Source organism: Nyctereutes procyonoides, unplaced genomic scaffold (assembly GCF_905146905.1).
Source record: "Nyctereutes procyonoides isolate TBG_1078 unplaced genomic scaffold, NYPRO_anot_genome, whole genome shotgun sequence".
Taxonomy (NCBI): Eukaryota; Metazoa; Chordata; class Mammalia; order Carnivora; family Canidae; genus Nyctereutes; species Nyctereutes procyonoides.
Genome location: NW_026575155.1, coordinates 18,006,578 through 18,032,440, shown reverse-complemented (window position 1 = coordinate 18,032,440; position 25,863 = coordinate 18,006,578). Strand labels below are relative to the sequence as shown.

General features: G+C 66.1%; 2 protein-coding genes across 4 annotated transcripts; both read left to right on the top strand.

The window, feature by feature from the left end:
* Positions 1-1,824: 1,824 nt before the first annotated feature.
* On the top strand, positions 1,825-9,413 carry SPATC1L (spermatogenesis and centriole associated 1 like). The gene is made up of 4 exons (XM_055313720.1): positions 1,825-2,073; positions 4,809-5,159; positions 8,341-8,492; positions 9,090-9,413. Exons 1-4 carry the CDS (start codon positions 1,872-1,874, stop codon positions 9,411-9,413), a joined length of 1,029 nt encoding a protein of 342 aa, XP_055169695.1. The 5' UTR covers positions 1,825-1,871.
* A 3,336-nt stretch (positions 9,414-12,749) lies between these two features.
* Positions 12,750-25,106, top strand: FTCD (formimidoyltransferase cyclodeaminase). Of its 3 annotated transcripts, none has more exons than XM_055313460.1 (14): positions 12,750-12,850; positions 13,516-13,699; positions 14,268-14,396; positions 15,042-15,130; positions 15,236-15,415; positions 16,016-16,153; positions 16,282-16,413; positions 20,355-20,416; positions 20,694-20,823; positions 20,902-21,063; positions 23,585-23,628; positions 23,775-23,913; positions 24,332-24,427; positions 24,825-25,106. In XM_055313460.1, exons 1-14 carry the CDS (start codon positions 12,797-12,799, stop codon positions 25,065-25,067), a joined length of 1,782 nt encoding a protein of 593 aa, XP_055169435.1. In that variant the 5' UTR covers positions 12,750-12,796; the 3' UTR covers positions 25,068-25,106. The 3 variants fall into 3 exon arrangements, with proteins under 3 accessions (XP_055169435.1, XP_055169434.1, XP_055169433.1); XM_055313459.1 differs by having other exon boundaries at positions 20,694-20,763; positions 24,805-25,043; XM_055313458.1 differs by having other exon boundaries at positions 24,805-25,043.
* Positions 25,107-25,863: the final 757 nt, after the last annotated feature.

Here is a 25,863-nt window from a genome sequence, read left to right as displayed (position 1 = left end):
AAAGTTTTAAAAAAAGAAAGTAAAAGTACTATATTAATATCAAAGTAAGTTTCAGGAAAAGGAACATTAATAGAAATAGAGACTGGGGGGCTCAGTGGGTGAAGCATCTGCCTTCGGCGTGATCCCAGGGTCCTGGGATCGAGTCTCGCATCGGGCTCCCTACAGGGAGCCTGCTTCTCCCTCTGCCTCTGCTCCTTCCTCTGGCCATGTGCTCTCGCTCTCTCTCTCTCTCCAATAAATAAAGCCTTAAAAAAATAGACCTTGAATAACAATAATGTATATGCGCCTAATAACAGAGCTTCGGAATATAGAAAACATCATGTAGCCGGAGAGGGAATTTGATAAATATACGATTTAATGGATTTCAACATTGTCTCAGCAAGTGTAGCAGAACGTGGAGCCATTTTGAAGTCATGGGCATTTATGGGACACTTCACCTCCTCCTTTTCAAGAGCTTCTGGACCATTCACTCACGCCATGCGGGGCGAGTCGCGAGCCATCCCACGGGGTTGAAGGCATCCGGTGGATTCTCTAAGCGTAATGGAATTAAATCAGAATTCAGTAAATAAAAGAGATAGGAAATCCCACATATTTGGAAATTAAACAATATGCTCCTAAATACCAATGGTCCAAAGGAAAGTACAGGGGAAGTAAACTCTTTGAAGCTGAAAGAAAAAACAATGAGGTAAGAGTTTGCGGGTGTGGCTCGGGCGTTGCACCCGCGGCCGCGGGCTTCCGTGTTGATGCCGCAGTAAGGCCTCGAGCCTGCGGCCTAGGCGCCCGCTTCCAGAACCTAGAACCCGAGTAGGAGGACGGAGATCCCGACAAAAGTCCAGCCCGGGCGGCAGGAAGCACAGTGGGAAGGTGACCCCGGAGGCTGGTGCTTCTGGTCGGGTGAGGCCGAGGATAGGACGCGGGGTGCCCCGCAGCCGGGTCACCCGGGGGCGACAGGGGGTCAGCCTCACCTGGGCCCCGGCCCACACACGTGCCCATCTGCACACACCTGCACCTGCACCCCCGCCCACACCCCTGCACCCCCACCCATGCTGCCGCCCCAGTGCACCCGGCTGCCCCCGGCGTCCGCGTCCGCGTGTCCTCGAGGCGTGAGCAGCTCGCCCAGGGGCCAGGGCCGGACAGTGGGGAGGCCGCCGCCCTGCAGGGCCCCTGGGCAGTGGATGGGCTGGGGTCATGGGGTCCAGGCCGCCCGTGCCCAGGACGGAGCCCCCAGTCCACGGCCCTGTGCCTGTTGGGGCCCTCGATCAGGTCCCGTGGGTCAGGGTTCCGGACATGCAGGAGCCGTGTTCGGGGGCAGCGGGGTCGGCGGTGCCCCCACCCAGAGCACCTGCAGGGCCGCCCGGAGCCGCGGGCCGGGCTGTGGGGGGAGCCGCGCCGACTCCTTCTGCCCCCCGCCGCCCTCCTGCCTCAAGGGTGCGTCCCCGGGGTGCACGCCTGACCTGGGCCCAGGTCCTGGGGACCCCGCTGACCCCGCGCCGGGGGGACGGCCACCGGAGTCCCCCGAGGCCTGCGCACGCCGCACAACCCAGCGCCATCCTTGGCCCGTCTCGGCAGTTCCTGGGATCCAGAACATTCCAGTGTGGGCTGGCTGCCCTGTCCCCAGGCCCCGGCCCCACCCCCTGCTCTCCGCGGCCTGGGCCCCGGCGGGAGGTGTCGCTCGGGTCAGAGGCTGCAGTGGGCAGGCCCAGCGCCGCGGCGTGACGGGGGTGACGGGGGTGACGGGGTGACCGGGGTGCCGGCTCTTTAAGGGTGACATCACAAGGCTGCGGAAGGCCGGGCGGCTGTGGGGCTCCGGGGCCTGGGCTGTGCCCGAGCGTCTGCGGGCTCTGGGCTGCCACCTCCATGGGGCCGCGGCCATGGCCGAGGGGAGCGAGCTGATGAGCAGGCTCATGAGCGAGAACGCGGAGCTCAAGAAGCAGGTGCGCCTCATGAAGGAGAACCAGATGCTGAAGCGTCTGCTCAGCGAGAGCTGCCAGGAGCGCGGTGGCCTCGGGAGCAGGGACCTGCTGTTCCCCCGGGCGCCCACGTACCCCGAGGACTGCTCCCCCGGGAGCGCAGGTGAGCCGCGGGGGCGCTGACGCCCGTGGCCTCCCCGGGAAAGCGGGGCCCGGGACCCCCTCTGCCGTGTTGTCGGCCGAGGCCTCCCTCCCGGCCCGCGGGCCCCACGGACCACACGAGGTGGCGCCGCCCTCAGGCCGCCTGCTGGGTGGTCTCAGCGCCTTCCTGGCTGGGACCCCCCTGCGGCCCCGGGGGTCTCGGACAGGCCCGGGCGGGGGGTGCGGGGGCTGGGGGAGGAGGCGCTGTCGCCCACGGGGGCAGCTGGACACCCCCCAGCCCGCCAGCCCCGAGCTCCCGCAGCGGCCACGCTCACGCCTGCCACGGGGACGGCCTGGCCCGCGGGGCCTCGTGCCCTGGGACACCCCACAGCGGGTCAGGGCGCCCCCTCGGGCCCCAGGACAGCCTGGTCCCGGGAGATGGGTCCGGCAGGGCCCCCCCCAGGGCTCAGAGCCCCCCCTGTGTTAGCTGCGGCCCCGGGCCCGCCCTGCCGTCCCTCCGTCCTGCACCCGTGGGCGCCCTGTGACGGGCACTTGCGGGGGGACCTGGTCAGGGTGGGGTCCCTGGGATGGCCGCGCCCCCTGTGCTCACGCCCTGGGCCCCGACCCTGCAGGACAGCAGGCCCTGGCCGGGGAGGCGGGAAGGCCCTGATGCAGGGCCGGGGTCCATGTCAGTGGGGCGGCAGCCGCCCTGGGGGGAGCTCAGGTCTGGTTAGCACCCCCGTGCCCGGGGCTCCGGACGTGCCTCAGGCCCCCCAGGCTCTGCGCCCCAAGGCCCACGGTTCCTACTGCCCCTCAGCGCCGCCTTGTAAGCAGGACGCGCTTTCGAGCCCGTGTCCTTCACTGGACAGCACGCGCCGGTGGCCGAGCGCCCCCTCGCCCGAGGGCCGCACCAGCAAGCCCCCCCCCCCCGGGGCAGCCGCTGCTCACCCACCCGGTTCCTCTCCGAAGCCCGTGGACGGTGCGTCCGCGCTTGTGGGGGCTGGGGGCTGGCCGGGGCCCCCTAGGGGTCAGCTGCGGGCACTTGGACGGCCCCTCCGCGCCCCTGCGGCAGCCGGGGTCGCTCCCACCCGTTCACACGGAGCTGCTGGAGGGGCGCCGCCAGGCTGCGGCCTCTACCGCCCCCCGTGGCCCCCGCCCTCCCCCTGGGCCACACCGTGCTCCGCAGGGTCCCCAGGCTGCAGGCCACGGGCTCATGTGTCGTGGGCACCCGCTCATCCCGCCCTTGGGCCCAGAACCCGGCGGGCCCTTCCGGAGCTTCTGCAGGGGGAGGGAGGCCCAGCAGCGGGCGCGGCTCAGGGCCCCCTCGCGGGTCTGGGCTCCGGGCTCCCCGCGGGGTTTCTGCGACGATGCGACATGATCTCTTCCTCATTGATCGTCCGCGGGGGCGAGGTCTGCACAGTGCCTGCTTCTTGGACCGGACTGAGGATCGAAGAGAGCGGGGAATTTTTTTTTGTTTTTGTTTTTTTTTAATGTTCACACACCTGTGCTGGAGTCACAGGAGGGAATCGGGGCTCAGCGAATAGGAACAGAGAGCCCGAGCCGGCTGAGCCCACCGAGGCCCCGCGGGTGCAGGGGGGGCCCCCCTTGGCTCTGCCCCCCAGCTCTGGGCAGCCCGTGCTCAGGGAGTCCTGAGGCGGCGGCGGGACAGTCCCAGCTGTTCCAGACGCCGCGGGTCGGGCGGACGCGAGGCAAGACACCTCCCGGGGGCTGTTCTTCTTTTGAAGTTTTTTTTTTTTTTTTTCTAGGAAAACATCGCCGGAGGTCGATTAGTTGGCTCCCGAGGAGGCACATTTTAGGATATGATGTTTCTTTTTCTTTTAGGGTTTTATTTATTTAAGGAATGTCTCCCCCCAGCTTTGGGCTTGAACTCACAGCCCCCAACACCGAGGGGCAGCTCCTCCCACCGAGCCAGCCACCGCCCCTGTAATTTTTCATTATAGCTCGGAAAAAACACGGTTTCTCAAGAATGTGTTTGCCTCTTTGGTGGGAGAACCAGTTCACCGTATGAGGCTAGAAAGGGGTTTTGTGAATCACAAGAAGAATCAGTACTTTGAAGGTGACTGCGGGTCATACCTTCTGCGTGACAGTCACTAACCCTAGCGCCCTGGAAGGAGGCGTTGACGAGGGGGACAGAAGGAGCTGCTTCAAGGATGTGAAACACGAATCACCCCCCACCGTCCCCCCAAAAAAACGAGTAGAGAAAAGGCAGAGATAGTCCAGAGAAAGAAACCCGGGGGGGGGGGTGAGCACAGGACACAGTGTTCCGTGTCACCAGGGTCAGGGGGGTGGCGGGCGGGGCGGGTGCTGAGGGGGAGCACGAGGACGCCCGACGGCGCACACCTGGGCCCGGGGAGCGCGGGGAGCACGGGCGCGGTGTCGGGCCGAGGGAACCGGGACTCCTCCCCGAGGCTCAGCAGCGCAGTGGATGTGAGACTCGCCGTGTGCGTGTACGTGCGTGTGCACACACGCGCCAGGGAGCGGGTAAATGTATCCAGTAAGCTACCCGATGACTCCACGGTGTGTCCCCGAGGTTCATGCTGCCACCTCGAGGTATGTGGCAGAGGGCGACCCGCGCAGGACGGCCGCGGCCACGTAACATTTAAAAGCGTTGGCGTCCCTGTGAACGAGCGAGGACGCACGGGCGTCAGGAGGCCGAGCGGCGGCTCCCTGGGGTTCTGGGGGGCTCTCGGCCTCAGGACCCCCTCCTTCGGGCCTGACTCCCCCATCCCCATCCAGTTGCAGACTTCGGAAGGTTCGCCGGTGCCCCGGAAGCGCCCTGCCAGCTGCCAACGTCCTCCCTGGAGGAGCTGCTGTGCTCGCACGCCCCCATCTCCCGCGAGGACGACGCGTCCCCCGGCTGTGCGGCGCCCGCCCCGGTGCCCTTCAAGGCTTTCCTCGGCCCCCCCGAGCTGCACACGCCCCGGGGCACCGACTGCAAGCTGTCCCCGCTCCTGAGCCCCCTGCAGGACCCGCTGGCGGACAAGACCCTGCTGGAGCCCAGGGAGATGGTCCGGCCCAAGAAGGTGTGCTTCTCGGAGAGCAGCCTGCCGTCGGGGGACAGGACCAGGAGGAGCTACTACCTCAACGGTACGGCCGGGGTGCGCGGGCCCTGGCGCCCCGGCTCCGCCATCAGCAGAGGGGGGCGGGCGGCTCAGCCCGGGTCCGGGGCTGCTGCTCTTAAAATGTCTTGCCTGTTAAAAAACCAACATTGTGGGGGGGGAGCCCCGGTGGCTCAGTGGTTCGGCTCCGTCTTCAGCCTGGGGCGTGATCCTGGAGACCCGGGGTCGAGTCCCAAGTCGGGCTCCCTGCATGGAGCCTGCTTCTCCTCAGCCTGCGTCTCTGCCTCTGTCTCTCTGTGTCTCTCGTGAATAAATAGAATCTTAAAAAAACCCCAAAACCCCAACGGAGCCGCCACCTCCTCAGGGTACGCAGACAGCGTGGTGGTCGTAGGGCCGGCGGCCGGAGATGGGCGAAGTGGAACAGAGAGTCCAGAAACAAGGCCGAGGGTGTACAGGTTTAATGTGCAGCAACGGCACCGAGACAGTCAACGGAGGGACAACAGCCTTTGCAACCAGTGGTGCTGAGACGGGTGGACGAACGTGCACGAGCGTGACGTTGGACCTCACACCACATACAGAAATGAACTCAAAATATGTCAAAGACCTGAAAAAATCTAAAAGAGCTAAAGCCACGAAACTCTTCGAGAAAACACACACACACACACACACCACACACACACACACACATCTTATGACCTCGGGTTTGGCCACAGGTTTTTAGATGTGACCCCAAAGCACGAGCAGCAAAAGGGGAAGTCCGTGCTCTGGGCTTTCTCGGAAGTGTAAGCTGGTATATTTCAAAGGCCCCCGTTTCTAGAGAGCGGGTCCAGCCCACGGGGGGGGGGGGGACCCCGGTCCTCACACCATAAGGGCGAGTGTCCCGATGTGTGAGAACCGCCCGCGACCCAGTAGTAAAAAGCCAAACAATCCAATTAAAAATGGGCCCAAGAACTGGAAGGAACATTGCCCCAGAGGAGACGCACACGTGGGGGACGGCGAGATGCTCAAGATCACCATCAGTCACCAGCAAAATGCTGAGGGAACCACGAGACGGTGCGTCAGCCCACGGCGGAGGCTATCACACGCGCGTGCAGGGGGACGTGGCCCCCGAAGGCTGTGCCTCGTCGCTGTGCACCGGCTCGGCAGCTTCATCCCAGATCAGACTCGGGAGCACCAGGCGTCCCCGCAGCTCCGGTCGAGGGTTCAGGTCCGGGAGAGCCGGGCGTGTCCGTCCGCACAAACACCTGCATGAACGTTCCGAGCGGCGTTATCCTTAGAGCCCCGACGGCGGAGGCCTGCCGGGATGACAGGACGTGGCCCACCCGCGCGGCGGCTGTCGCTTGGGGGAGCAGGAATGCGGCGTGCGCGGACTGGGGTGCACCTGGTGCCTGGCCGCCCCGGAGGGACCCCAGAGCACCCATGTCCGCGGGGACAGCAGGTGCGTCGGCGGCTGCAGGGGCTGTGGGACCGCGGCGGGACAGGGGTTTGTTCTGTCTTGGAATCAGGTCGTGGTGGCGGCTGGACGGCTGTGAGGGTACGGAAACCCCGGAGTTGCACGCTTTGAGGGAGGGGGCATTGTGCCCCGTGACCTCAGTTCCTTGGTGTGGGCGTGGGCCCCGAGGCCCCCGGGTCACTGTGAGGGTGAAGGAGGTGCAGCCCCCGGGATGCCCATGCACCAGGACCCCCTCGCCGGCGCACGCTGGAGGGCCGAGCCGAGCTGCTGTGAGCGGCCACCATGTGGCCCGTCGCCCCAGCGTGTCACAGCAGTGTTTCTCCTCGGCCCCCCGAAACCTGCTTTGCCCACTGGGACCCCGCGGCCCCAGGGCCCTCGTGGGGTTCAGTGGGGAGCCGGGCTCTGGGCCGTGTAGCTCAGACAGGACCCTCTGCCGGGCTGTCCACACCCTCGCGGCCCCTCCCTGTTCCCACCCGCAGAGCCACCTCCCCTGATGCCCATGGGCCCCGTCCGTGGATGCTCCCCTCTCGGCGTCTGTGGGTGCGTGGCTGAGGCAGTTGCACCCTGACCCTGTCCTCGGGGCCTGTCCTTGGGGGCCGTCCTCGGGGGTCTGTCCTCGGGGCCTGTCCTCGGGGGCCGTCCTCAGGGGTCTGTCCTCGGGGCCTGTCCTCGGGGGCCGTCCTCAGGGGTCTGTCCTCGGGGCCTGTCCTTGGGAGCCTGTGCTCCTGGCCTGTCCTTCGGGGCCTGTCTTCCGGGCCTGTCCTCGGGGGCCGTCCTCGGGGTTCTGTCCTCGGGGGCCTGTGCTCCTGGCCTGTCCTTTGGGGCCTGTCCTCAGGGGCCTGTCCTCCGGGCCTGTCCTCGGGGGCCTGTCCTCTGGGGTCACCAGTGGCTGCCTGGCAGCAGCCTGTCCTGAAAGGGCTGATGAGCCCCTGCGGTCACGCACTGGTGGCGCCATGTGAGCGCCCTGGAGGCTGTCTGGGCTGGGCAGTTACGGGGACCCGGGCACAGGATGGGGCCAAGGAGGGCAACAACTTGCCCACGGCCACGGCCAAGGCTGGTCCTCGGGTCCCACTGCTCTCAGGGCTCAGGTGCCCGTGTGGGGTGTCCTGTGCGTGGTCACAGGACCCGCCCGTGGGTGCGCCCCTGCCCTCAGGGTGGAGCCCGCAGACTGCACCAGGCGCCGCCCTGTAGGGTTGGTCTGGTGGCTGGACAAGCCCTGGGCCCCTCGTGGGGATGACAGCCCGGCAGGAGCAGGGGGAGGCATCGGGCAGTGGCTCTGGGTGGCTGGGCCACAGCTGTGCTCGCCCAGGGTCTCGGGGTCACACGCATGGGGGCCGGAGCGTGGGAAGGGCCCGCTGACTGAGGGACCGGGGCTGCGGCGGGCCTGGAAGCAGGTTCTGGGGGGACAAGACAAACGCACCTGGGCTGAGAAACAAGCTTTAAAGGCATTTCCGTCTGTCTCAGAGGATGGGGGCTAGGACCCGGGACCACAGGTGGTCAGGCTGCCTGGGGCGAGGGGACGGGGGTCCCTGCCCTGGGGCCGCAGGAGGGTCCAGCTCTCCTTCCCCTGCTGTTACCCTCCGGCTTGGGGGCGGCCCGGGGCCGTCCGGGTGGGGGGGGGCGGGCCCCAGCGCTTCGCCCCAAGCCCGGGCCGCGATTACTTCATTGTTCCCCAGAACGGATCCAGGGGCGCGGCGGGAGGAGGCGCGGCCCTGACTGTCCTTGTCCTGCGCCCCGCCTGCCCCGCTCCTCACAGAGATCCAGGGCTTCTGCGGCGCCCAGAAGGACGCGCGCATCGTCGGGGAGATCGCCTTCCAGCTGGACCGGCGCATCCTGGCCTACGTGTTCCCGGGCCTGACCCGGCTGTACGGCTTCACCGTGTCCAACATCCCCGAGAAGATCAAGCAGGTGCGCCCCTGCCGCCGCCTCCCTGCCCGGGGTCCCTCCCTCCGCTGGGGCCCTCCCGCGCCCCTGGGGTTCCTCCCCCCGCCCCGCACCCTCCCCCCAGCCCTTCCCTCCCCGGGAGCCCCCTCCCTCCCCTGAGCCCCGCCCCGGCCCCTCCCTCCCCCGGCCCCTCCCTCCCTCCCCTGGAGCCCCTCCCTCGGGCCCTCCCTCCCCTGAGGCCCTCCCCCGCCCCCTCCCTCCCGGCGGCCCCACCCCGTGCTGCCCACAGAGCTCTAGGGGTCCCCCATCCCCCCAGTCCTACCCCCCTTCCCCCATCCTCCCAGTCCTACCCCCCTTCCCCCATCCTCCCACTCCTACCCCCTTCCCCATCCCCCCACCCCTCCCATCCCCACTCCTACCCCCTTCCCCCATCCCCCCACCCCTACCCCCATCCCCCATCCCCCCACCCCCTCCCCTCCCCATCCCCCCACCCCTCCCCCCTTCCCCCCATCTGCCCTCTGCGGCGGGGAGGCCTCGGGTGACCCGGGGGCCCCAGCGCCCCGGCCGCGCCGCAGGGGGTGGGCCGGGGGAGGGCCGCCGCCCACGGAGCCGCCCCCGCAGACGTGCACCAAGTCCCTGGACGGGTCGGTGGACCAGACGCGGCTGCGGGAGCTGACGCAGCGCTACGCGGCGCTCTCGGCGCGCCTGGAGAGGCTGGGCTACAACCGCGACGTGCACCCGGAGTTCAGCGAGTTCCTCATCAACACCTACGGCATCCTGAGGCAGCGGCCCGACCTGCGCGCCAGCCCGCCCCGCAGCCCGGCCGCGCTGCGCAAGCTGCTCATCGACGTGCTGCCCCCCAAGTTCCTGGGCGACTCGCTGCTGCTGCTCAGCTGCCTGTGCGAGCTCGCCAAGGAGGACCGCAAGCCGCTCTTCGCCTGGTGAGCCCGCCCGCCCGCAGCAAGCCTCCCTGCGGGGCGGGGTAGGGCCGGGGCGGGCCGGGGCGGGGTAGGGCCGGGGCGGGGCGGGCTGGGGCGGGTCCCGCCTGCGCCCCTGCGCCTCGCCCGGCGGCCGCCCAGGAGCGCCCCGGCCCCGCCCCGGCCCCAGCAGGCGCGCCCCCCGCCCGGCCCGGCGCCCACCCGCCGCCCACACCCGCGGCACCATCCATCGAGTCACTGTATTAAAACCATCCGTTTCCTGTTTCCCTTTCCCTTGGCTCTTTGAGGGGTGGAGAGCGCCGGGAGGTGCCCGCGGGATCTGGGGGCTGAGCCGCGACCGAGCCTCGAGGGGCGCAGCTCCCGGGCCTCCAGCCGTCGGGGCACCCGCCCGGCCCGGCCTCGAGGGCTCTACTCTGGCCGCAAGGAGCCTGCGGCGGCTTTCCCCAAACGCAGAGCCTGAGGCGAGGGTTCCGTGCAGGCAGGGCGGCTGTAGGCCCCGCAGAGCTGGGGCAAAATGAAAACACAGGTCCCTTGTTCCGACGTGAGAATTGCATGGGGACAGCAGTGTGGGGGACAGAGAGGAGGGCGCCCGAGGCTGTGTGGATTCCGGGGAACCTGTTTATTCCGGGGATGATTTGACACTCCCCCTCCCCCCATGCTGGAGCTGTCAGGTCCGCGTGTCTCCTGAGATCTCCAGGACAGGTGACCCCCTGGGCCCACAGCCTGGCGCTGGCCCCCTCCTGGGCCTTGGCTGAGTGGAAGGTCCCCGGTCACATCCCTGCTGTGGGTGTGAAAGTATTGGGGTTTCTGGGGCCACCTGTCCCTGTCACGGCCTCCTGTGAGGCCCCAGGTGTCTTAGGACACACACAGCATGGGCAGCCCAACACCCCAACAGAACAGGGGGTTCAGACCACAGACGGTTATTATCCCCCCAGCCGGGGGCTGGACATCGCAGCTCCAGAGCCCCTCTCCTGGGTGCGCAGATGCGGCCTTCCCTCCACGGCCTCACAGGCTTGTGCTCTCCCTATAAGGACACCAGTCGGAGTAGACAAGGGTCACCCCACGACGGACATGATGTTAATTTTACTACCTTTGTAAAGACCCTGTGTCCAAATACAGCCACTCCCTGAGGTGCAGGGGTCGGGGCTTCAACACATGATTTTGGGGGTGGGCACAACTCAGTCCATCACTGGCGCCTCCCTGCCCTTCCAGCCGCTGGACACTCACCCCCAGCTGAGGGACTCTGCCACCTTGGGGGTCCGTCCGGGGTGCGCAGATTTGGTACCAAGCTCTGTGTCGGGGTGGGGGGGGCTGGTGAGCACTTGGGCACCACTGGGACGCAGGCCTCTAGGGACGAGCCTCGGTGTTAGGACCCGGGTTTGGAAGAACACTTTCGTTGGGCCTTTGCAGGTCCTGCCGGGGCTCCCCGGGACCTAGAGGAGGGAGAGCGGTCATCATGTCCACCCAGGGGAGCCGGGGCTGCAGAGGGCCTGGCCTGCCGCAGTCTCCCCGGGCTCTGGGCTTGTCTGGCTGCTCCAGGGGTGGGGTCCCGAGGCCATATGCAGGGACCAGGAGCTGGGCGTCTCCCCCCTGGGCCCTTGGCCCCCCTGCACTGCCACGGCTGGGTGGATCCTGCGCCCTGGCGGATGGCAGATGGGGTACGGTGGGCGTCTGGGAGGGCCCCGGCGGGCAGGCAGGAGTGTCCTCAGGCTGGCACTGTCCCTGCCCTGTCGGGCTGGCCTCCTCCTAGGTAGCTTCGCAGGCTGGGAATGCCCACCTGGTGGCCCGGCCAGATGTCTGGGTGCAGGGCCCTGGGCTGCTGGCCCAGACACGTCACCCCTTTGTGAGGAGCCTCCGGCCTCGGGACAACAGCCAGCAGCTGGGGAGCTGGGGCTTCATCGTGCCCCCTTGCGCTGCAGGACTTCCACGCACGGGCAGACTCGACACCACCCCCACCCCCTGCCCCGACCAGGCCGAGCTGACCTCTGCCGAGAGCCAGGGCCGCAGACGGGGTCCCACACTCGGCCCCTCTCATCTTCCTGCCACCTGAAGCTCAGAAGCCGACGTGAAGAAATTGAGGCTCACAGGGTCACCTGGGGCGTCATATGGAGGGTCACTTGGAAGGTCACTGGAGGGTCACTAGAGGGTCACATGCAGTCACATGGAAGGTCACAGGCATCACAAGGTGGGTCACTTGGAGGGTCCTTGGAGCGTTACTTGGAGCGTCACATGGAGGGTCACTGGCAGATCACATGGAGGGTGACTTGATGGTCACTTGGAAGGTCATATGGAAGGTCAGATGGAGGGTCATTTGGGTCACATGGTGGGTCACATGCAGGGTTACTTGCAAGGTCACATAGAGGGTCACTGGAGGGTCACTTGGAGCATCACTTGGAGGGTCACTGGAGCATCATTTGGAGGGCCACATGGAGGGTCACATAGAGGGTCACTTGGAGGGTCACTGGAGGGTCACTTGGAGTGTCACTTGGAGCATCACTTGGAAGGTCACTTGGAGGGTCACTGGGAGAGTCACATGGAGTGTCACTTGGAGCATCACTTGGAGGGTCACATGGAGAGTCAGTGGAGGGTCACTGGAAGAGTCACTGGAAGGTCACTTGGAGGATCACTTGGAGCATCACTTGGAGGGTCAATGGAGGGCCACATGGAGAGTCACAGAGGGTTACTTGGAGCATCACTTGGAGAGTCACTTGGAGGGTCATATGGAGGGTCACATAGAGGTCACATGGAGGGTCACTGGAGGGTCATATGGAGGGTCATTGGAGGGTCACATGGAGGGTCACTGGAGGGTCATATGGAGGGTCACATGGAGGGTCACTGGAGGGTCACTTGGAGGGTCACTGGAGGGTCATATGGAGGGTCACATGGAAGGTCAATGGAGGGCCACATGGAGAGTCACAGAGGGTCACTTGGAGCGTCACTTGGAGCGTCACTCAGAGCGTCACTCGGAATGTCACTTGGAGAGTCACTTGGAAGGTCACTTGGAGGGTCACATGCAGGGTCACATGAACAACCACCAGGAGGCCCTGGGCCAAGCTGGGATTGGAGCCTGGGTTGACCTGAGTCCAGCCCCTGGAGGACGTTCGCCCCCTGAGGGTCCCGGTCACCTGTGCTGCTCTCGGGGGAGCCGGCCCCCAGCTGGGTGGGGGGATGTCCTCATCTGGCTCACGGGGTCCGGCCCCCTTCCTGTCCTGCTCCGTGGGTGCGCAGACACCAGGGCCGCCCGCGCCTCGCCAGGACTATGGTTAATGAGCAACCCGGCTGCCGTGGGAGGGCCCTGCCACCGCAGATAAGGGCCGCAGGTCCCGGGGAGCACTGTCCCTCCTCCCCTCCGTCTGTCCTGGGAGCGGAGCCCAGGATCGAGGCCCAACCATGGCCCAGCTGGTGGAATGTGTTCCCAACTTCTCAGAGGGGAACAACCAGCAGGTGAGGGGAGGCGGGGGGCTTAGGGCCAGGACACAGGTGTGCTCGGTGTGGGTCGGGGGAGCGGGTCTCCCCTGTCCTCAGCCATGGGGAGGTGCCCATGAGGCAGGGACTCGAAGGGGCCGACCAGGGCTGAGGAAGAGGCCGGGGGATGGGCAGGCAGGCAGGGGTCCCCGCACCTCCTCAGGTGGGCTCTGCTCTTACCCCCCCCCCCCGTTACTGAGGAGGACACTGAGGCACAGGGAGTTGGAGCAGGCCCCCGACGGCCACAGAGCCCTGCTCCCGACCACCGGGCTGTCCTGCTGCCACAGAAGGTTCCGGGCCCTTCACTAGCCCCCCCACCCTGGGACTGCTTGGGGGGCCAGCACCCTGACCCTCTGTGACCTTGGCCCATAGGTCACTTTCTTGGAGCCCAGCAGTCCCTCCATCCGGGTTCTGATTCCTGCCTCAGTTTCCCCTCTTTTCCCTCCTCTTGCTGACCCCAGGAAACACGGGTGGGCCTCCCCGGGCCTGCGCTCTTGGAGGGATTCCCACACGCTCAGCGCTGGCTCCTTAGGCCCCTGTGTGGGTGGTGGTTGGGGCGGCAGGAGAGGCGCGGCTCCTCTGAGGCTCCTGTCCCTTCTTCCAAGTGGGGAAACTGAGGCACGGGGTCGGGCTCTCCTCCCCAGGTGATTGACGCCATCTCCCGAGCCGTGACCCAGACCCCGGGCTGTGTGCTGCTGGACGTGGACGCCGGCCCCTCCACCAACCGCACTGTCTACACCTTCGTGGGGCAGCCCCGGGCCGTGGTGGAGGGGGCCCTGAACGCCGCCCGGGCGGCCTTCCAGCTCATCGACATGAGCCAGCACCGGGGTGAGCGCGGCGGCCGGCTCCGCCTCGGGTGCGGGGCAGCGGCCTGCGGGCTTGTCCCGGGAGGGCCCCCGGGGGTCTCGGGCCGCCCGTGTTTCAGGGGTGCCCAGCGCCGGCATCCCGCGCAGGCCTGGGGGGGCCCGGGGGGCGAGGACGCGGGAGCTGGCCGTCCAGTGGACCGTCCAGGGCGGCTGGGGTCAAAGGTTGGTGGACACACAGGGAGAGGTCAAGAGGGCAGGGTCTCTGGCCGCTGGGCGGGGGCGGGGGACCCACAGGTGATCCCAGCTGGTGAGGAGGAAGCTAATCCCAGCCAGGGGCTCCCCGCGCGGTGGGACATGTGGGGAGGGGCCCAGGTTTGGGGGAGGCCGCTCCGGAAGCTGCGGGGCCGGAGGGCCTGGCGGCCAGTGGGAGCGCGGCGCCCACCCGGGCACTGAGCCCCGTGGCTCCGAGGGGGACCTGGCCCGCTGGCTCTCGCGGGGTCCCGGCGGCGGAGGGTGGGGTGCGGCGGGGCGTCCAGGAGCCCTCTGAGCGCCCGGCCCGGCCTCCCCTTCCTCTGCCCCTGTCCCTGCAGGGGAGCACCCCCGGATGGGCGCCCTGGACGTGTGCCCCTTCGTGCCCGTGAGGGGCGTCACCATGGATGAGTGTGTGCTCTGTGCCGAGGCCTTTGGCCGGCGGCTGGCGGAGGAGCTGGGCGTGCCGGGTGAGTGCGCCAGGAGGGGCACCCCAGGGCAGGGTCCCCACCGCCCACGGGGACCTCAGGGTCTCGGTCCGGCCGTCAGGGGCAGGGCCACCCCTTCCTAAGGGAATGACATCCTCTGGGGAGGTCATCAGACCCGGAGACCAGGGCGCCAGTGGGGGGCCGGGGGATCCCCTCGGGGCCACGGGGACGGGGCGGGTGCGCGCAGGGCGGGAGGGGCCAGTGCGGCAGCGCGTGGTCCTGGGGAGCCCGGGCTGCTGGGGCACGTTGCCTTCTAGAAAGAATCTAACGCGCTTCCCTTCCTCCCTCTACTTCTAACTCCTGGCGTCGGGGACACTGTGCAGGAGGGGCAGGAGGGTGGGGCCGCCCTGCGGGGGGGCGGGGGGCTGCAGAGGAGGGGTCCCCGCCCAATCGGAGGCCCCATCAGTGACCCCCACACCCTCCTGAGAGGCCCGTGGATGTGGTAAGGGGGCGCAGGAAGCGGGCTGGTGCAGGCCGCAGGAGGGTTCAGCTCATGTGCCCGGCACCGGGGCCCTGACCCCCGGGGACTCTACCCCTGTCCCTGACCCCCCATTCCTGACCCCCATCCCTGCCCCCACCCCGTGCCCCCTGCGCCCCCATCCCACCCTGACCCCTGCGCCCTTGCAGTGTACCTCTACGGGGAGGCGGCGCGGACCGCGGGGCGCAGGGCCCTGCCGGCCATCCGGGCGGGGGAGTACGAGGCCCTCCCCGACAAGGTGCGTGTCCTGCGGGGGGTGGGCCTGCAGGGGGGTGCCCGCCTCCTTCCCCGATGGGCGGGGGCCCTCCCGGGGGTCGCCACAGCCCGGTGCGTCTCCCCCCAGCTCAAGCAGGCCGAGTGGGTGCCCGACTTTGGCCCCAGCTCCTTTGTCCCCCGCTGGGGGGCCACGGCCACGGGCGCTCGGAAGTTCCTCATCGCCTTCAACGTCAACCTGCTCGGCACCCGGGAGCAGGCGCATCGCATCGCCCTCAACATCCGGGAGCAGGGCCGGGGCCGGGACCAGGTGAGGGGCTCCCCAGCCTGGGCGTCCACGGGCGTCCACGGGCGTCCACGGCTGCGGAGGTAGAGCCCTTGTTAGGGTCTCGCAGGATTCCATACTCCTGGGGGGACATCTGCTTCGGAGTCCCCCCCACACCTCCAGGTGCCCCACGTACCCCCAGGTACCCCCTGGGGACTGCAGGTGCCCCCCACCCCCTGCCAGACAGCAAGGCCCCGGGAGCAGCATGTGAGAGCAACATAGCAGCAGGGCACACCCCGAATCCCTCTTTTTGTTCCTGCTGAATCCAGAGCCCAGAGGTCCGTCAGATGGGCCCAGGAGCGCAGAGCCGCCTCTGGGCTGAGGGGGGGTGGCAGGGACGAGTGCAGGAGCGGGGGTTGGGGGGGCCCAGGCGGGCTCCCAGCGCGCAGTGTGGGCGAGGTGCTGGGGGGCAGGGCTGTGTGAGCCTGGTGCCCGCGGGGGCCTCAGGGTCCCTGTGGGTGGCCCGTCCCCTGCTGGCTCGGCGAGGAGCAAGGGCGCCGGCCAGCGGCGGGGCAGTAGTGCAGCCCCTGCGGGTCCCGGGGCCTGGGGGGGGGTGCAGGGCCTGAGCCGGAGTCTCCCTCGTAGCCAGGGCGCCTGAAGAAGGTCCAGGGCATCGGCTGGTACCTGGATGAGAAGAACCTGGCCCAGGTGTCCACAAACCTCCTGGACTTCGAGGTCACAGCACTGCATACGGTCTACGAGGAGACCTGCAGAGAAGCCCAGGTGGGCGCGGGCGTCCCTGGGGGAGGGGGGCCTCGGTGGCGGGGGGTCCCCGGGGGGCGGGGGGTCCCGGGACACCCTCAGGGCATCTCCTGTCCCCCCGCCCCGACACTGTCCCGGGACGTCTGCAGGAGCTGAGCGTCGCGGTGGTGGGCTCACAGCTGGTGGGCTTGGTGCCCCTGAAGGCCCTTCTGGACGCCGCCGCCTTCTACTGCGAGAGGGAGAACCTCTTCATCCTGGAGGAGGAGCACCGCGTCAGGCTGGTGGGCCGGGACCCGTGAGGGGCGGGGGGCGGGGCAGTGAGCTTGGGGCGCCTGCACCGGTCTGCAGGCCGGGCCCCCTCCCGCTCGCCTGCCGCCTCCTCCGAGGCCATCGCCGTCGTCACATCAGGGAGGCCACAGGGGCTTCTCTGTCCTGTCCTGTAACCCGTCCCCGCAGAGGACGCCACCACCTCCGGCCACCGGGCGTGTGCTGGCGGCGCCCGTTGGGGCGGAGGTCGTGCCCCCCGTACTCAGGCCTGCGCCCCGGGTGGGTGGCTTTGGGGCTCGGGCATCGTAACAGGAGGAAGCGTTCCAGCCCATGAACGTGGGCTCTCCACTTATTTACATTTCCTTTGATTTATTTCAACAACGTTTTGTGGTTTTTATCGTACCGGTCTTGGTTAAGTTAACCAACTCCTATTTTATCCCTTTTCACATTATTGCAAATGGAATCGTTTTTGCAACTTCTTCTTCCCAGTGCTCATCGTGAGTGCGTAGAAATGCTCTGGGTCTTGCGTGTTGACGCGCACCCCGCTCCCTTCCTCAACTCGTTTGTTAGCTCTCGGTGCTTAAACGGTTCAGTTCAAATACTATACTTCACCCTTTGGCTCTTTATCAACGGGGGACGGTGTCCGTTGATGCTTGGGGACAAGCACGGGAGCGCTGTCCTGCGAGTGGCCATCTCCGCTCTGGATTGAAATCGTCACGTCCCCGTTTTTACATCGTCAGATTTGCGACACTTACCTGCTGGAGGTGCCCACAGGTGCTGGACCTCACCCCGCTCCTCCTTGCCTGTGTTGCCTGAGTCTCCCAGCCCGCGGGTGGTTGGACACACAGGCTCACGGTGCTTCCCTGTGCGGGACGTGGCACCCTTGGCCACGACTTTCTGTGAATTTATTCTTGCAAGATAGTCGGACGACCGGAATCGCAGGTCACCGGCCTTCACCCGAGTGTGTTGCAGACGTAGCTCCACCGTCTCCGGGGTCACGGCCCCAGGGGGGGCCTATGTCTGTGGTCATGTCCCCGGTCTCCAGGGGCTGGTCCTTATCCCCGATGCCGGAAGAACTTCCTCTTTGTCCTCGAAGTCCACTGACGTCTTCCCCTTGTAGTCGCTCTCGTTTCCTCCACGTAGCTACGTGGTGTGGTTTGGGCTCTTTCGGGCTGTTGCACAATTTTGTGTAATTGTTTTCCGTTGATGTGATTCCCCTACTCACAGCAAAGCTGTAGGATCGGGACGAGGAACCCGCGCCAGCTCCAGGCTCTCCGGTTGTTTGCATTCGCCCCATTCGCTGCGACATTCTCTCTATGTATCCACGCAGAATCGTATTTTTTTTTTCTTTTCGGACGGAAGGCGCATCTTAGAGTAGGTTAGAGACATTGTACCGTTTTCTAACTTTACCCTTTTTCGGTAAGAAAATGCTTTTATTTTCTCCCTCCTCAGGAAACAGAATTTATTCACAAAGTTTGACAAGTAATATATACAAACATTAACGAATGTGTTATAATTATTTAAAAATGCCTTAACTAGTTTCAATGCATTGTCTTTACAGATATGCGTTTTTTTTAAAGTTCTTTATTTGAATTCGATTTAGTTAACATATGCTGTATTATTAGCTCCAGGGGTAGAATTTAGTGATTCATTATATAGCTGTTCAGTCATATAGTTGCACATTTATAACGCCGAGGGACGGGGAGCATCTTCCCGCGCGCCTGGGCCCCGTGTGGGTCTCCGCTGGAGACGTGTCTGCTCACGTCTTCCGCCCATTTCTTGATGGATTGTCCGTCCCTCGGGCGCTGAGTTTGGTAAGTTCCTCGGGATCTCGGACACCAGCCCCTCGCGGGGGGAGACGCTCGCAAGCATCCCCGCCCACCCCGCGGGTTGTCTCGGCTTTGTTGACTGGCTCCTCGGCTGTGAGGACGCCTGTGATCCCGGTTAGGCCCCACAGCTCACGTGTGCCTCCGCGTCCCTTGCCGTTGGAGACGCGGCGACCCAGGGCGGCTGCGGCCGAGGCCTTCCATTCACTTGGAGTCTGCCTCCCGGTGTGGTCCGAGGAAGCGGCCCAGTTTCAGTCTTCTGCCCGTGACTCTCCAGTTTTCCCAACACCGTTTGCTGAAGAGACTGTCCTTTTCCCGGTGGATGGTCTTTCCTGCTTTGTCCACAGAGCAGACATAGAGTTGAGAGAGTTGAGGGTCCACTTTTGGGTTCTGTGGATCTATGCGTCTGTTTCTGGGCCAGTTCCTACTGGAAAAGAAAAAAAAAAGGAGATGCTTTCATCTCTCCTGCATTTATTTATTCCTTATTAACGTGTTTGATGCTCTTCCGGATTTCTCACCGTGTTGTTTCGTATTCTTTACCTGAGAGTTGCGCTGTCCGCAGTCTTTGAAGGTCCGATTTTGCAATTGCTGCACCTGTTCACTTTGTCACGGCGACTTGATGCTTCATGTGTTTTGTGATTTTCTTTTTTTTTTTTAATTTCTTTAAAAATTTATTTAGGACAGTCACAGAGAGAGAGAGAGAGAGAGAGAGAGAGAGAGAGACAGAGGCAGACAGAGGCAGAGCAGAGGAGAAGCAGGCTCCATGCCGGGAGCCCGACGTGGGATTCGATCCCGGGTCTCCAGGATCGCGCCCTGGGCCAAAGGCAGGCGCTAAACCGCCGCACCACCCGGGGATCCCCGTGTTTTGTGATTTTTCAATCGTGCGTGCGTGTTCTTTGCGACTTTATCTGTGGCAATTCTTGGACGCCCGGGTTTAAATTTGCGTTCGCCTCTGTTAGGTCTTGGATGCGTGATCACACGGGGCCCCGCGGAGTCAGTCTTTTGCGTGGAGCTTTGGAACTACGTGGCTTGTGGTTAGAATTGCCAGGAAGGGTTTTTCCTGCTTCACCAAAGGGAAGGCAGAGACAGAAGTATCCCAATTGCATCCTTAAGTGTTTTTTTTTTTCTTTGCTTGTTTGTTTTTGTTGTTGTTTTGTTTAATCCTAGTTCATCCTTGGAGATGTCCCCTTTCAGAGGGCTCCGGCCTGACCCTCACTTTTCATGCTCGCGAGGGGGTGCCGGAGGCTCTCAGATGCACCAGGGTGGAGCCAGCTTGAGGGTGAGCGGGGCTGGCTGGCTCCCTTTCTGGTCATTTCTGGCCTTCAATGAGCTCCTTTACATTCTGGCAGCTTAGCCAGGCATTTAATTCATTTTTAAATTTTGTCTTCCTGAGGTCTTCTGTGCAGGAGGGCTCTGCTTTAGCGCTTGCTGAGGACTCCGTGGGCTCTCAAGAAGCACTCTTACTATTTCCATGTCCTCAGGGAGACCTCCCGGCCACCCTCTGCCCCTGGGACTCTGCTGCCTTGTTTCTCTCAACGGGCACTTGTCGCTCCCCAGCTTGGTTCAAAGTGTCCGCTCAGCTCAGCACAGCTGGCGAACGCCATGGCCTGCGGCACATAAAGGGTCGTGAATATTTTTTGGTGGAAAGATTTCTAAGGTTAAATGGAGATTGTTCCATGAGGTGAAATCTAGTTTTCCTCATAGAACAAGGCTTGTTTGGGTGGATCAGGCAGCTCCTGGGCTTTACAAGTTGCAACAACTGACACCCAGTGAATCATGAATCTTGTCCAAAGGGGTAGTTTTGTTGGTCCCTTTCAGGGATGGCTCACGTGTGTGCTGGGGTCTGTGGGACGCACATGGCTTAGAAGGAGGGCCCCTCCTGTCTCTGGGTCTCGGTTCCCCTGTGGGCGAAGATCGGTGGGTGGGGGCCCTGCTCCGGGCTGGGGGCCTTCCCGGAAGCCAGCGGTCGGCAAGCTCCTGGGGGTGGGCATGCGGCCAGCTACGCTCCCCGCACAAAGCTGGATCAGAGCAGGGGAGCCACCGTGAGCTCCGGGGGGACCCCACTACCCCGGGGGCCCGGCTCAGGTCGGGGGTCGAGGAGGCTCGACATCATCGGCCCCTTTTTCCAGGTGGTGAACCGGCTGGGCCTGGACTCTCTGTCCCCGTTCAACCCTAAGGAGCGGATCATCGAGTGAGCCCCCGCGGAGCCCTGCCTCAACCCTTTCAGAGCCCCCGGGGTGGTCCCTTGCTCGTCACGGCACCGGGTGCCTGGGCCAGCCAGGCGGCCGGGGGCTGCTTGGAGGACACGGTGGGCCCCAACACCACCCTGCCGGGTCGTCACGGGGGCTCGTGCGTGCCCGTGGCCCGGGGTGGTGAGGGGGCGTGTGGGGAGCGGCCGCGGTCGGGGGGCACAGCCTGCGTACGACCTGGGCCCTGACCCCCCTCGCTCAGCCGACCCCTCCCCTCAGGTACCTGGTCCCCGACGGCGGGCCCGAGCCGAGCCTGGTGGACCAGCCGCTGCGTGCCTTTGTCCGTGAGGTGGGCGCCCGCTCGGCGGCCCCCGGGGGCGGCTCCGTGGCAGCGGCCAGTGCGGCCCTGGTGAGCGCGGCGAGGGGCGGTGGGCGGCGGCCGAGGGGCCCGGCCCGGGCCCGGGTCTCACGGCTCCCGCCCGCGCAGGGCGCCGCGCTGGCCTCCATGGCCGGCCTCATGACGTACGGGCGGCGCCAGTTTGAGCACCTGGATGCCACCGTGCGGCGCCTCGTCCCGCCCTTCCACGCCGCCGCGGCCGCGCTGACGAAGCTGGTGGACGCCGACGCCCGAGCCTTCCGGGCCTACCTGGTGAGGGCTCGAGGGAGGCCGCCCGAGCGGGGACACGGCGGGGCCGGCGGGGGTCGCCCGCCCGGGAGCCGGGGTGGGACGCGGTCCCGCAGCTATCGCGCCCCCCAGCGACGCAGGCCGAGTCTGGGGCTCGGAGGGGCAGCGCTCGCCGGTCTCGGGAGCCGGAGGAGACAGTGCGGCCACAGGCAGAGCGAGGCCCGGGGGAGCTGGGAGGCTCCACGCCACGCTCGCCTACCCAAGGAAGGAGGGTGGGGGGCATCGGGGTTTGGTCGGGGGTCAGGCGGGGTCAGGTGGCAGTCAGTGGAGGGGGGTTAGGCAGCAGGTTAGGCAGAGGTCAGGGGGGTCAGGCAGGGATCAGACAGGGGTCAGACAGGAGTCAGGTGGGGTCAGGTGGGGTCAGATGGGGGTCAGGCAGCAGGTCAGGGAGGTCAGGCAGTGGTCAGGTGAGGGTCGATGGAGGTCAGGCGGGGGTCAGGCGGGGTCAGGTGGGGTCAGATGGGGGTCAGGCAGCAGGTCAGGGAGGTCAGGCGGTGGTCAGGTGAGGGTAGATGGGGGTCAGGCGGGGTCAGGTGGGGTCAGGTGGGTTCAGGCGGGTTCAGGTGGGGGGCGACGACAGGGCTGTAGCTGGGAACCGGGGGCAGGGGATGCAGCACTTGCGGGATGATCAGAGACGTGAGTCCAGCACCAAAGCCCCCCCCCCCCCGCGTCGGGGTCCTGAGCAGTTCGTGGTGGAAGGACCTGGGAGAGGCGTGAGCTCACAGCCGCCAGCTGCCCCAGAGGCTTCCAGACGGGGCCACCTCACGGGCGGGCCTGGGCCGAGGGGAGTCAGGGTGGCAGGGGCCCCCAGGCTCTGATGACCCCAGTGACGTCCAGGGCATGCCGTGCACCCCCAGAGTGAAGGCTGGAACCAGGGGAGCCATCGAGGTCTCGCCAGGTTAGCGCCTGGCACTGAAGGTCACGGCCTCGGGAGGCAGGACATCCAGCGCCTTCTTCCATCTGTTTCTAGACGAAAATTTCATTGACGCGCTGTCCAGGGTAGGCGAGGACGCGGTTCAGAGCTCACAGGACAGGCTGGGGGTGAGCAGCCCCGCGCCCCGGGCAGGCGCGTTTCTAGGACACGCGTCCCGAGATGTTCGTATTGGCGAAAAGCCAGTTTTTCTTTTTCTCCTCATTTCCCGCACAAGTGGCGTCATACGTGTCCTTGGTTTCCCTCTGGGGCTCGTCACGTGACGCTCGGTTAGAGCTGCTTCTATGTGGTGCGTAGAGACCACAGGCCGCCAGCTGCCACTGCAGGTTTTCCCTGGCTCGTGGTGACCGGGTTGTGACCGGTAGATCCAGCCTATGTTCAAAACACTCTGAACGGAAAAAGCATTTAACACCCCGGCCGCGGCGCACGGCAGGGTCGCTGGGCACACGCAGGGGGCGGCGGCGGGCGAAGCCCTCAGGCAGGGCCTCCCCCGTGGGAGTCGAGCAGCTCGTGTGAGGACCGAATGCCCGCCGGGACCCACGGGACGGCTGTGACCGTGCAGCACTGGCCTGGCAAAGACCCACATGCGAAGCGCCAAGCGCTGCTCCCACTGAGTGCACGTCACTCCCGCCGCCACCACGACGTCAGAACATCCTAGGTTGGACCGTGTAGGCGGGGGGGCCGTCGTGTCCTGTGCACGTCTAGGGGGGACACTGCGCGGGAAGCCAAACACGAACTGCAGCGGGAGGCGGGGAGGCAGGCGGCCTGAGGGGTGCAGGGAAGCCCCAGCTCCCTGTGCAAGTGCCTCGGCCTCCCGACCAGAAGGAGCCGGACCTGGGGTCACCCCAATCCCCAAGGGTCCGCAGAGGAGCCGCTTCCTCCCGGGTCAGGGCCCGCGGGCGTGAGGACCATGTTGGGGGGGGGACCGAACCCCGGGGGATGGGCTGGGCTTTGTCTGCGGGCAGGAGCTGTGAGGGTGGTGGCCGGGGTTCGTTTGGCCTCCGGTCAGAGACTCAGCCGCATCCAGAAGGGACATGCTCTGCAGCCAGCCGGGTCCTGGTCCTCGCGGGCGGGATGTCAGCGTGCGAGGGAGACGCCTGGGCAGATGCAGGGGTGCGGGGTGGGTGCTCAACATAGCGGCCGGCTGTGAGCACTGGCGGGAGGAGGGCCCCAGCTGGTATGGGTGGGAGTGGAGGGGGGTGGAGGAGGCAGGGTTGGGGGGTAGGGGGCATGGTGGGGGTGTAGGGGTATAGGGGGCTTAGAGGGGTGTAGGGGGCAGGGCTGGGGCCGCACACCTGGTGCAGCAGCCAGGGTTAGGGCCCAGGCAGTGACGGGAGCCCGTGCTGCTGGGGTCCCCTGGCCCCTGAGCCCCCCGTGCCCTCGACCCCACAGTGGGAGCCTCAGCACCGGGCGGCAGGGCTGCTCAGAGGGGCGTCCGTGCCCTGGGACCCCCGGCTGCGGTGTGGACGCTGTCCCGGCCCCACGCAGACTCTCTGGGTGGCCCCAGGCCACGGCCGCTGCTCACCCCACATGTTCGGTGTCCTCTTCTTCCAGGAGGCAACGAAGCTGCCCAAGAGCACAGAGGAGGAGAGGGACAGGTGAGTGACACGGGGACACCGGCGCCCTGCCCTCGGAGCCCTTCCATCCACCCCGGGTCCCCTCCCCGCTCTGGGCTGGGCGGAGGGGGATGGGGCAGGCGGGCCCTGGGCGTCCGGGCCCTGACCGACAGCCCCTGTGGATCCAGGCGGGCGGCGGCCCTGCAGGAGGGGCTGCGGCAGGCGGTGGCCGTACCCCTGGCGCTCGCGGACACGGTGGCCTCGCTGTGGCCGGCGCTGCAGGAGCTGGCGCGCTGCGGGAACCTGGCCTGCCGGTCGGACCTGCAGGTACGGGGAGGGGCCCGGCCTCCTGCTGCAGGGGGGGCGCGGGGAGGGTCGTGGGTGCTGGCCAAGGGACCTCCGAGGGGCCTCCTTGACTCACCTGGACCTCGGGCCCACCCCAGCTCCGCCGCGGACCCCCGGAGACCCCACCTTCCCGCCCCCCATTCCTCGGCCTTTGCTCGGGGGAGAGCCCTGGCCGGGAGCCCATGTGGCGGAGCCTCGCCTCGTCAGGGGAGAGCGTGGGCTCTGAGCCTGGAGGGCCGGGCAGGAGCCCCCCGCGCGTGCACCCCCGGGCCTCTGCAGGCGGGCTGCCCTGCGCCCCTAGAGGACTGGGGACCCTCGGGTGACGAGGCCCGCGTGGTGGAGGGGCAGGGGAGCGCGCCCGCCCAGGCCACCGCCGTGGCTCCGCTCTCCCCTGCTGCAGGTGGCGGCCAAAGCCCTGGAGACCGGCGTGTTTGGTGCGTATTTCAACGTGCTCATCAACCTGAAGGACATCACAGACGACGTGTTTAAGGACCAGGTGGGCAGGAGGCACCCGGGACTTGGCCCGCAGTGGGACCCGGTGGTGGCTTCGGCGCTACGGTGCCACCGCGTGGCCTGGGGAGTGTCCCCTGTGAGATGCCTCTGGGTCCTGACCACGTAGGTGTCGACTTGCAGGCTGGGCCGTGTGAGCCCCTCTGGGCTCAAGGTCACAGCCCTGCCCCCCGCGGTTGTGGCCACAGTGGGAAGACCCGGGGGGGAGCCTGCTGTCCTCAAATCTCAGGAGAGCGCTGTGAGGAGTTGGGACCACCCGGAGAGGACAGGCCGGGGAGCATGGCGGGGACACAGGGTGGCCGGGACCCGGGGCTGGTGGGGACGGGCTCAGGTGCAGGTTGACACCTGGGCCGTGTCTGCCAGACCCGCCAGCACATCGCCAGGCTCCTGCAGGATGCCAAGACCCAGGCAGCGCTGGTGCTGGACCACCTGGAGGCCCGGCAGGAGTGACCGTGGCTGGGACACCGTGCGGACGCCGCGCCCCTCCACGCCCCTCCCCTTCCCACGGGCCGGCCCTGCCCAGTGACACAGCCTCCAGACACGTCTCTGTGGGGCCCCGCGTGGACTGGGGGGCCAAGGGTGCGCTTGGGGAGCGAGTCACCCCCATCAACTGCCGCCCTGAGTAAAGTGATGACGCACAAGTGCCCGTGTGGTGTGACTGGAGGTGGCTAGAGAAGGGATGGCGGGCTCAGTGGACAGGGACGGGCCGAGATGCGTGGGCATGGGGACAGGGGTCAGAGGAGTCAGGGGACACGCCGGTCCCAGGGTTCCACAGACGCGTGAGCCAGGCCCCTGGAGCCCGAGCCGGGCCAGGGGTCACTGGGAGCTCCCGGGGCTGGGGCCATCCCCGCCCGGCCCCCCTCACACCTCCTTAGCAGGAGCTCCTGGGGCCTGGTCGGTATTTAGAGAGACTCCGACTCAAAAGCGTGTTTTATTCACTCATCCTTCCCCGTATTTTCATTGTGAAATGTAAGAAACATTCAGAAATCACGGCCAACAGCTCAACGGCTTGTGGCCATGTCCCGGGTGGCCCTCTCTGGTCTCAGAATCCCCCCGACTCCCAGGGCCCTGCTCGACAGCCCCTGAACCCATTCCCCTGTTGGCCCGTGTGCAGACGCGAGCTCGTCGGCTTGCTGACCTCAGAGCCCTCTGACCCCTGTGGTCCGGCCTGTCGTTCAAAGCCCCCGTTTCCTTGTTGGTCTGCAGCTTGGACGACCTGTGCACTGTGGGCGGGGTGCGCGGGCCCCTGCTATATTGTACTATCATCAGTGGGTTTCTTTAATTCGGTTATTAATTGGCTTATGTCACGGGCTGCTGCCACGTTAGGGGCATAAATATCCACAACTGCCCGATCTTGTCGGAAAGACCCTCTCATCTTGGTGTAGACGCTTTATGATGAGAGACCCCTTCTCATCTCTTGTT

Excerpts from the sequence above, each read along its gene's own strand:
- SPATC1L (XM_055313720.1), top strand. The coding sequence starts at position 1,872 with ATGGCCGAGGGGAGCGAGCTGATGAGCAGGCTCATGAGCGAGAACGCG. Across the intron at positions 2,074-4,808 it reads CTGCTCCCCCGGGAGCGCAG|TTGCAGACTTCGGAAGGTTC; the intron begins GTGAGCCGCGGG and ends ATCCCCATCCAG. Across the intron at positions 5,160-8,340 it reads GAGGAGCTACTACCTCAACG|AGATCCAGGGCTTCTGCGGC; the intron begins GTACGGCCGGGG and ends CGCTCCTCACAG.
- FTCD (XM_055313460.1), top strand. The coding sequence starts at position 12,797 with ATGGCCCAGCTGGTGGAATGTGTTCCCAACTTCTCAGAGGGGAACAAC. Across the intron at positions 21,064-23,584 it reads GAGCCTTCCGGGCCTACCTG|GAGGCAACGAAGCTGCCCAA; the intron begins GTGAGGGCTCGA and ends CTCTTCTTCCAG. Across the intron at positions 24,428-24,824 it reads ACGACGTGTTTAAGGACCAG|GCTCCTGCAGGATGCCAAGA; the intron begins GTGGGCAGGAGG and ends GCACATCGCCAG.